This window comes from Curcuma longa, unplaced genomic scaffold (assembly GCF_044706935.1).
Source record: "Curcuma longa cultivar G26 ecotype Majalengka, Jawa Barat unplaced genomic scaffold, ITB_CL_G26_1.1 contig_16038, whole genome shotgun sequence".
Classification (NCBI taxonomy): Eukaryota; Viridiplantae; Streptophyta; class Magnoliopsida; order Zingiberales; family Zingiberaceae; genus Curcuma; species Curcuma longa.
Window position 1 is genome coordinate 3,609 of NW_027430261.1, and position 11,238 is coordinate 14,846.

Consider the following 11,238-nt stretch of genomic DNA (forward strand, 5'->3'; position numbering starts at 1 on the left):
TTTAATTTCGTATTACCCTGCCATTGCAAAACCCTCGTGCATGCTTGCTCAGCTATATGATGATCTAGCTACTAATTAGCTTCGACGGTATGGTATGCTCTTGTTGAGTAGTTTGTTAAGTTACATGTGTTGTTATTTGTGATTTATAGGATGAAATTGAGAGAGGCGATCGATGTGCCAAAATCTATTCAGTGCTAGCTGCATGTTTCGGAAGCTGTGGCGGCTCTTTGACAAATCAAGGAACGTAACTAATCAAGCCCAATTGGAGGTGTATCAATAGAGATTATGATGCTACTGCGACTTCACTTGAGGAGTATCTAAAAAGAGTTGCGATCAACGTAGCTCGCACATTTCAATTCTTCCATCAACACAGGGATGGCATGGCGAGGCTCATGGAAAAACCAAGAATCAGCTCGTCACTATTGATGAACCCTATTGTAGTGTAGGAATGAACCGAAGGATGTCGTTCAAATATATGTTGGACAACATGGTCTCTTCCAAACAGGATGTGTCAAGTTCAGCCTCCAGAAGAAGCTCTTGAGAGTCTGATGGTGTCTTCTAATCGATCGATAAACATTTGGACGAAATCACAGATGAAAATTTTCCTGCTGTTGCGTTTCAGATTCTAAAGGAAACTAATAGTTCAGCAAACAAGCAAAAATCTGGAAAATGCATTAAATCGCAATGCAACTGGAGTCTATATAAACCAATGCATCCGAAACAATCGACAATTTAGTCTTCTGTGCAAGAGTTCTGATGAGCTACTTTGCTATTCCAACTCGTATGACTTTCAATTTCTAAGATAATTTAAATGGGAAGTGAAACCAGGAAAAAAAAGAATACAGTTATGAAGGGCTGCTCTCACCAGCTCCTCCTTAACCATAAACAGAACTGCTGCAGCAAATACACTCTGGATGATCTTTGTGCCCATTCCTTTGTAAAGACCCGAAACGCCTTCATATCGCATCATTTTGCTGATAGCATCTAATGTACCTGAGAGGGGGAAAAATGGATGGAAGTCAAACAGGTAGAGGTAGCAATCGAGCTAAACTGATTGATTCCGTCATCAGAGTCACTCTCAAATTTAAATGGGCGATTGATGCCACCAAACAATTAATCTCGATAAAAGAGAAGAAATGATGAAAGAAATTGTCATTGTTTCCGAAGACCTGTATATTGATGCCTTTTATCATAGATAAGTCCTTGTTTGACTTGCAGCCTCGCCTGGTACAAAAAAAAACCACAATGTAGCAACTAAATAGATTTTTTTTTCCTAAATGATTTCGCCAAATGGATTTTTTTCCCTAAAGGCTCTTCGTTAGTTGTTTATGATGAAGTTTGTTTATTTTTAAAACTAATATTTGTTTTCTATGTGTGTTGATTAATTTCATCGAATAAAATAGAAAAGGCTCCTGTCCTAAAAAAATATCTTTGCCAACTAGATGTTTGTCGCAACTAAATAGACATTTACGAGTCTGAAAAAGAAGAAAATAATAATAGTAATAAGGCTAAAGAACTTGTAGCAATGATAAATATTGACACAAACTAAGTTAAGACTAGCATTCTCTTTATGAATGATTCCATAAAAGAGTGTCCTTTTGTTCATACACAAATTTAATAGTAATATGGTAGCACTTTTAATATAATTTCATAAAATGTATTATGTAATTCTATAATGCAATTTGATAACACTTAGAAAAATACAATTTGATAGCACCTATAATAATAATTTAAGAGAATAATAAATAGTACTTTAAAAATATATATATGGATGACATTAGATTTTTGTCTCGCATAAGATTGACTTATCAATGACTATATTTTTTGCAATAAAAATATACATTTTATTTAGTAAATTTTAAAATTTTAAATTTATTACATATAAAATATATTATATTAAAATATTCTTTTTGTTTTGGTTAAAATTATTTAAATTCAATCATTACTATATTATATATATATATATATATATATATATATATATTAATTTTAGCTATGTGTTATAACATCAAAATTAATTATAGTAATTATAATTATAAGTTCTTTAATAATGTTAAAATAAATATATCTTTAAGATAAAAAATAAAATAAAATATCCTTTTAATATATATATATATATTTATATATTTAAAAAACTAAAATACAACTGAAGATGCACATTTGATTTTTAGCCTATTATATATATTTGTATATATATTTAAAAAACAAGCGCTATTTTAACTTTCTAATAACAAATTGTTTAGGTAAGCACGTCCCTTTTCGAAAACGGCCACCTTCCGGTATCGCTGGTAGAGTTGTCAAATAAGTTAATTCATGGTGGGTGGATCAACTCCATCGTATGGAGTGGATTGATAATCAATTTGATGGATTGAAAACTTATTAATCCAACCTAACCTAAGGTGGGTTGCGGATTAAGTAGATCAACCCATGGATCTATCAAAGCATACAAAATATAAAAAATATTTAAAATTTTAAATTTGGATTGCAATTTAAACGTGTCAAATTGAAAATTTTAAATTTTAATTGCAGTTTAGATGGATCTAACCCACTAGTTCATTGCGTCTTCTACTTTAATTTTAAATTTTTTTAAAAAATAGGTTTTCTCAACTTATGGGTCAATCTAAGTCCACTACGGGCCGATCCATATGAGTCACAGGCCTAGGCAGATGGATCCACCTGAATCCACCTTGAATGGGTTAATAAAATTTTAACCCAACTAACTTGAATTATTTGACAGGACGGGCCAACTCAACTGGCCTAATCCAAATTGATGACTTTAATCACAAGACGGCAAGCGCTCCTTATTTCTAAAATACAACAATCAAGTCCCCGGGGCAATGGTGCCGCGGTAGGACATCCAGGTTGTCACTCAAGCACTTGCGGTTCGATCCCCAGTTATGACGTATTTACAAAAATTTTCCTCAAAAGGAGCGTAATCAAAGGATGCTGGGCGTCTGGGCTGGCCGCTGCGTGCACTTCCCAATTTACCCTAGTGGCCGGTGGGAAACTTCCGTGGGACCGGACCGGTCACCCTCAGAGATAGTCAATGGGGATAACTGGAATTACCATTTTTTTAAAAATACAACAATAAAAAAATATGCCCCATCGGCGGTCACCGAATTCCCCTTGTGTCCATTGTTACATCCTTATTTGTAACCTCATAACCTCGACACATTATATATATAATACGATTTCATGTGCTTGATCATCTTCTCCCAATATAGTGAATCATGTCACTCATGCTCTCACGGGCATAGTGGAGTTGGTATTCGGATGATAAATTGCCACATAAGAGTAGGGATTGAATACTCGAAAGAAATTTGGAAACTAAAATCATTCCCACTTGAAGAGGTTGCTCGATCATCGTAATTTATCCTCTTCAGATTGCTATGGGACCGATATTGAAGGATGCTCGAAGTAAGCGTGAAGTAAGCATCTTCACCTTTTTGCCACGTGATCATGTTGCTCACTCTATCTATTTTCGTCAAATACCGCGGATAGTCAAATCATCAGTTAACGAATGATCCAATGTGTACAACCTCCTAGAGGATCTCGATGAAGGAGACAAAGATAATCTGAAATGCACTTCAACAAGAGGTTAGACTGGTGTCAGAAAGTCTCGATAGATCATTTCGATATTCAAATTAGAATTCTTTTAAGAGAAAAGTTGTTTTTGAAGAAGAAGAGGGGGGAATTCAGAGAGTGGATCCCCAGTTGAAAGTCCTGTGAGTTAGCGCCAGATTTGATCTCTTCTTAGCTACTGTCACTCGCTCAGCGTCAAGATCTCAATGTCTGCGAGCAGGCGGCCAGGAGCCGGGAACTGGACGGAGCATGACGAGATTGGGAGAGAAGAAGCTTACGAGAGAGCGTTGAGGACCGTGTTCGATTGGGTGGATCGCAGCTTGAACCCCGACAGCACCGCCGTCTTCTTCATGAGCAGGTCCCCCGCCCATGGCCGGTGATCATCCATCTCTTCGTCGGAATTCATCGACTCAAGCTTCTCTGCAACTAATCTTCTCGGGCGCAGGAGCACGGACTGGGGCAACTCCGACGGGATCAAGTGTGCCAAGGAGACGGAGCCGATCCGGAACATGACCGGAGTGCCCACCGCGTCGAAGATGTGGGAGGTGGCGAGGAAGGTGACAGGCTCGACTGCACACGTGCCGGTTACCTTCGTCGACATCACGGCCATGTCGGTGCGGCGCAAGGACACCCACGCATCGGTGTACACCACGCAGCAGGGGAAATTGCCGTAGCCGGAGCAGAAGGCAGACCCGGCCAAGTTCGCGGATTGCATCCACTGGTGCGTGCCAGGGCTGCCGGATACTTGGAACCAACTGCTCTACTCCCCAACGACGGTAAAGGTTTCAATCTAGTCTTCTCTTGATTTTCTTTACCAAAGTTTCATATAACATGAACCGTATAGAAGGATTGCTAACCTTAAAAAAAAAAAAAAAAAAGAAAGTCTATAATTAATACTTTATATAGGTTATTCTTTTTTTCTTTTTTTTTCTCTTTTATACTTTTTTTATTCTACAATAAGATTCTTTATTTGAGTGCATTATGATTTTAAATTTATTAAATAATATTTTAAAATTAGTTTTATTTTGCTTTTGTAATATAATTTATTATATTATATTATTTTTATGTCAATAAATATTTTTAAATATTAAATATAGTTAAAGGGGTATCCTAAAATTATATTTAGTCGGTAAAAAAGAGTACTTTTTGTTCATACACAAACTTAATAGTAACATAATATCACTTAGAATATAATTTAATAAAATGTACCCTGTAATTGAATACTATTTGCATACAATACAATTATATAATTTGATAAGACTTAGAAAAATACAATTTGATAGCACTTATAATAATAATAATAATTTAAGTGTGTAAATAATAAATAGTACTTTAAAATAGATATATTATGCCGATGACATTGATTTTAGTCTTGCATAAGATTTGACTTATCAATGACTATATTTTTTGTAATAAAAATATACATTTTATTTAGTAAATTTCAATATTTTATTTTATTTTTTGTTGCATTAGGTAATTATATTCTTTGTAAATATATAAACTAATACAATTTATTGAAAATTTTAATATTATAAAATTTACAAAATAATTTGTAATATATTAAAATTATTATTACTTAATTTTAATAAGTATTTTGTATAAAAGTTTATTGTAAATGAAAGAGAAAATTCAAAAATACCTCTTATTTTTATCATCAATAAAAAGACATCTTATTTTTTTAAAAAATAAAAATATCTACTATCTTGAAAATATACTTTTCAGTATTATTATAGTAGGTCTTGTCCAAGTTAAAATTATTAAAATTGAGGATAAGAGTTGGAATCTCAATAAAATTGAGTAATATCCTTTGAAAAAAGCTACTTGTCACAATAGAATTTCCGTCACAAATGTTGTGACGGGAATCTGCACCGTTGGATTTTAAAATTAAGATTAAATCTTGATCGTAGATTGAATGTATGATTGTGATTGAATGGGTGATTGTGATTGAACGGTCCAGATTCCCATCACAAATTTGTGACGGGAATATGTTGTGACAAGTAGCATCACTCTTTAATTAATACCCACTCCCTGTCATGGTGAAGTGTAATTTATAAACAATCTTATCGGAGACCCAACCCATTTTAATAGTCGATTTAAATATCTATAAAAAAAAATGAAGGCTTCAAAGTCGTCGCCCTGCAAATTGTTGCTTCTTGTTTCTTCTCCAAAGCTATTGTTAGCCAGATCCACACCAAACAACTTGTGCATCCTTCATCGATCCGGAGCTATGGAAGGAGCTTTGGTAGCTACAGCTCGCTTTGTGGCGGCAGATCTCCTCCATCTTGACGAGAAAATCAAGGCAATAACTGGTACCAAAGGATAGATGGAGAAGCTCAAGGAGTCGTCCGCGATCATCGACAAGGCGATCCAACACATCGAGTCCCGCTCTTTTATCGATGATACTGTGAAGGACTTGCTGAAGAAGCTCAAATACTTGGCCTGTGATCTCGAGGATGTTGTGGATTACTATGACACCAAAGTCTTCCAGAGGAAGCAGAGATCAAATACTACTTTTTTAAGGCCGGTGCGTGATTTCTTCTCAGTTGATAATCAAGTTGTGTTTAAGAGTACAGTAGGTGGCATGATAAAAGCTATAACAGAAAGTCTGGATTCTATTTTGCTGCAAAAGTCTGTTCTTTCCAATTTGTTACAAGGTAGTATCCCCACGTCGGAACCAAGTCTGTACAACAGAGAGGCCTACTCCCGCAATAGCTTTGTTGTTATAGGGAGAGAAGCAGAGAAGAATAAGATTGTTGACATGTTAACAAAGGATGATTATGATGATGAAAGCAACCATGGCAAAATGAAGGTCATCGCCATCGTTGGGATGGGTGGCCTAGGGAAGACTACACTTGCTCAACTTGTTTACAATGATGCGAGGGTGAAAGACCATTTTGCAAGTTTGACAATGTGGAAAGTTGTTGGGGCTGAATTTGATCCTGCAAAGATAATGAAGTCTGTTTTAGAACTAGCTACTCGTAAACCAGTTGACATCTCAGAAATAGATTTAGTGATGCAGGAGCTAGAAAAAGTATTATCTGGGAAGAAATTTCTGCTCGTGCTGGATGATGTATGGATTGATGATCCAGTTGAGTGGGGTAAACTGACAGAGGCCTTAAGAGGTGGGGTGAGAGGAAGCAAAATTTTGGTGACAACCCGTAGCCAAAAGGTCTCTTTGATGATGGGCTCATTCAATACCACCCACCAAATACAACAATTGTCCGGAGATGATTGTCTGTCCTTGTTTCAACAATTTGCATTTGGAGATGAAGAACCCAATCGAACCTTGATGGAAATTGGTGGAAAGATTGTTGAGAAATGTGGTGGTGTTCCCTTTGCTGCCATATCTCTTGGTAGCATGCTCCGTAGCACTCGAGAGGAAACTTACTGGTCCTCGGTATTGAACACTGTTAGCTCTACTAAAAAGAAGCCTCCCTCCATGGTCAAAGAAGATAGAGTGTTAGCTATATTAAAGTTGAGTTATGACACTCTCTGCCCACAGTCAAAGAAGTGTTTTGCATTTGCTTCTGTATTTCCAAAAAATAATTGGATGGCAAAGGATGAACTGATAAAACTGTGGATAGCAAATGGTTTCATACGTTCAGAAGGAGATTTTGATGCTGAAACAAATGGCAACCATGTCTTTAATGATCTAGTAATGGGCTCATTCTTTCTCTTGGCACCTTCCGGTGATTTTAAATATGATAGTCATCTAACCGAGTGCACGATGCATGATTTGATGCATGATCTGGCACGATCAGTATCTGCAGATGTATATTGGAATTCTGATCAAGACTCAGTGGAAGTTATTGGAAAACGAACATATCATTTGCAAATAGATCAAAGAAAGTTTCCAAACATGACTCAGGTGGTCTTAGATAAGAAACCATTGTACTTGCGCACCTTTCTGGCCTTTAAGCCCCTGTATGCATTTTCAATTTTCAATTCAGGTTTGAGTATCAATCTGCTTGAAATCTTCTCAGAACTGAAATTTTTGCGTGCGTTAGATTTAACTAACGGTGGCATCAGGGAAGTGCCAACATCAATAGAAAATCTGATACATTTGAGGTACCTCAACTTATCTGAGAATAAATTTGAAGTTCTGCCCGACTCCATAACCCTTCTCCCCAATTTACAGTATCTCAATCTTAGTTTCAATAAGGCACTTCAAGAGCTACCAAAAGAGTTAGGGAATATGCAAAACCTTCGGGATCTCAATTTGTTCGAAAGTGATTATAGATTAACACACATGCCCTGTGGATTATCTCGTTTAACTAATCTTCGAAGTTTACCTCTCTTTATTGTTGATGAGAAAATCGGCGCATGCTCAATTATAGAGCTTGAGGATTTGAAGCTTCGTGGAGAAATGAATATTAAATTTTCCAAAGATTTTCAGAATTATTCTTGTGGTGGAAGAAAAATCTTGAAGAATAAAGATCTTAATGAACTACGGCTAGAGTTTAATTGTTTACCAATAGATGACGATGGCATGTTGGATGATCTCTGTCCTAATATGAGCTTAAAGAAGTTGACCATATGGAATTATGTGAGCCCACAATTTCCAGCATGGTTGATGGAGTCACAGTTGCCAAATTTGGTTGAAGTTAGCCTTGAAAACTGCTATGGTTTTGAGAATATTCCTCCATTTGGAAATCTGCAGTTTCTTAAGAAGCTTCGCTTAAAAATTGTGGTTGGCATTACAGAAATGGGTGATGAGTTCCATGCTAACGGAGGCTTTCCTTCCCTTCAAGAACTCATCTTGATTAAGATGCGTCGTTTACAGAAATGGTCAAACTCTCATGATGATGTGTTCCCTAAACTGCAAAGTCTGATTATTATTGATTGTGCAGAATTAGAAATGTTACGGTCGTAAGGATACGGGTCGGGACCCGACCGAGAGACATGACCGAGTCGAGTCAACTATCCAAGGACAGTCGGCTGAAGCACTGAGGCCCGGATCCATGTCCCCGGGTACCAGCCCAGAGGCTCTCCACCCGAGCCCGGCAGCCCAGCAGGCCCGCCGAGAAGACGAATAATCTCACCAGGCCGACTCCCAGATACGCCGAGTGGCGGGCATACTCGACTCACCGACTCACAGATGGCCCGACCGAGCCACATCCCCGACTCGAGCCGCAGCCCCGACCCGACCCAGGGAGTCGGCCCCCGAATCGTACACCCTACTCCTGACCACTCCGTTCCTTGTCCTAGGGCCGCCACAACTGACAAGCATGCCACGAGGTATGGCGACGCGCCGCCGGACGTACACCTCTGACAACAGTAGGTCCTCGACAGTAAGGGCGCCACTCCTCGCCCGTACAGTAAGTACCCGCACAGTAAGGTCCCCCTTGCTGTGCCCAGGGTACGGATCTCCTCTTCCTTATATAAGGCGACCCCTGTGAAGGGGCCAGGTATGCTCTAACCTTTGGCTCACTTCTACTACTTTCGTTTACTCTTCTGCCGTCACTGACTTAAGCATCGGAGTGGTCCCGCCGGTCCCGCCGGCCAGCCATCTCACGGTGTCTGTGGTTGCAGGTCTCCGGCGATCAGCGGCCAGTCCTAACCATTTCCCCGCACAGCGCCCCTGAGGAAGTGACTTGTGCGCCCAGGAGAGGTTCTTGACGGGAACATATTTTGGCGCCGTCTGTGGGAACACAACAAGTCCCGAATCAAGACGCACTTATGGGTGAATCGTCACAGCCTCAGCTCATCACCATCACGCAAGAGGAACTGGATCGGAGAATAGCGACGGCGGTTCTCGCCATCACTCGAAGCCAGCATGAAGCCACCGCTCAGCCTTCGCGAGTGCAGACTCGGGTCGAGGAGCCCCCCCTGCCGCTACTAGACAACAGCGAGATCCGCCCGAAGGCCCAAGAGCCCCCTCCCTAAGGCCCCGGGAGGAGGCCGAGGACTATGATGCTTCCATGGAGTCGGCTGCAGAGCAGACGCCGAGCCGAGACCACATCCGGGAAAGAAGACCCGATACGGGCGAGGGTAGAGGTCTAGAGAGTTCGCCCTTCGTGCGACGGATCCTTGACGAGGAAGTGCCTCGTCAGTTCCGGATGCCGCAGTTTCCCGAATACACTGGGAACACCGACCCGGAAGACCATTTGGGCCGGTTCGAGAACGCCGCCCTGCTGCACCGATATACGGATGCCATCAAGTGTCGAGTCTTCTTAACCACCTTGGCCGGATCCGCACTGAGGTGGTTCAATCGGCTGCCACAATCCTCCATCCGGTCCTTCGCCGACTTCAAAGGCGCTTTCTTGCGGCACTTTGCCACCAGCAAAACGTATCGCAAAACCATCATGGACCTCTTCGCACCAAGCAGAAGACTCGGGAGTCTCTGAAGGAGTTTGTCCACCGCTTCAACCAAGTCGCGCAGGAGGTGCCAGCCGCCTCCTCAGACGTCCTGGTGAATGCCTTCTCCCAAGGCTTGACCGAGGGCGACTTCTTCCGGTCAATAATTAAAAGACCTCCCGAGAACTTTGACGTACTGCTCAGTCGGGCCGACAAGTACATTCACGTGGAGGAAGCTCAAGCTGCCCGGCGCCGAGAGGCCGAGCCCGGCCACGGCAGTTCTTCTCACCGAAACGCCCCACCGGCTCCCCGAGCCGAAAGAAAGCCAGCGCCTCAGCTGTTACACAGGTCCGACTTGGACCGAACTTCGACGCCGACTAAGCATCACCAGCGGACCATTCATGAGGTGGCTAATCAGCCCAGCCCCCCGGGCCGTAACTCCAGATGGGCGCCTAAGTTCTGCGCCTATCATCAATCAAGAAGCCACGACACCAATGAATGCCATCAGTACGCCAAAGAGCTGCGCTTGGCCGCCGACCAGCGGACACAGAAGTCTCCCCATCAGAGACAAGGAAGACCCGCCGCTGGCCGAGCTGGTTCCAGACCACGGCCTCCTTCTCCCCGACCTACACACCACCGAGACCGATCTCCTAGGCGAGGGGAACAGGCTTCTCGGGAAGAGGCTCCCCGAGATCCGAGGTCCCACCACCGTGAGGACTCTCCCGGCCACAACCAGAACAACCCCACTCGGGGCACTATCCTCATGATCACCGGAGGAGCAACTGATGGCGACTCCCACCGAGCCCGCAAAGCCCACAGCCGACAGCTGGAAGTCTGCGGTGTCGGTAAGGGACCCCGAGAGGAAGGACCAATCATCGGATTTGGTCCTCAAGATTTGGAAGGCGTAGAGACACCACACGATGATGCCTTGGTCGTGCACGCCACCATCGCCAACTATAATGTCGCCCGAGTCTTCGTCGACACGGGAAGCTCGGTAAACATCATTTTTCTGAAAGCTTTTGCGCAGATGCAGATCGACCAGGCCGACCTGTCACCGATGACCACTTCCCTGTTTGGGTTCACGGGGAACGAAGTGCGGCCACTCGGACAGATCACCCTCGCCATCTCTCTTGGAGAAGAACCATTGAAGAGGACTCGGCGCGTTCCGTTCACCATAGTAGACGCGCCGTCAGTCTACAACGTTATTTTGGGAAGGCCAACTCTCAGCGCCTTCTCGGCAGTGGTCTCCACATATCATCAGAAGATGAAGTTCCCGGTGGGGGATCAAGTCGGGGAATCCCGAGGAGATCAGCTGGCCTCCCGGAAGTGCTATGTGGACATGGTCCGGACGGAAGCCAG

General features: G+C 42.0%; 1 protein-coding gene and 1 pseudogene across 1 annotated transcript; both read left to right on the forward strand.

Moving 5' to 3' along the window:
- Nucleotides 1-5,755: 5,755 nt before the first annotated feature.
- On the forward strand, nucleotides 5,756-7,486 carry LOC141816323 (putative disease resistance protein RGA4; annotated as a pseudogene).
- LOC141816324 (putative disease resistance protein RGA4) lies at nucleotides 7,310-8,455 on the forward strand. Its single transcript, XM_074704126.1, has one exon. It carries the CDS (start codon nucleotides 7,310-7,312, stop codon nucleotides 8,453-8,455), a length of 1,146 nt encoding a protein of 381 aa, XP_074560227.1.
- Nucleotides 8,456-11,238: the final 2,783 nt, after the last annotated feature.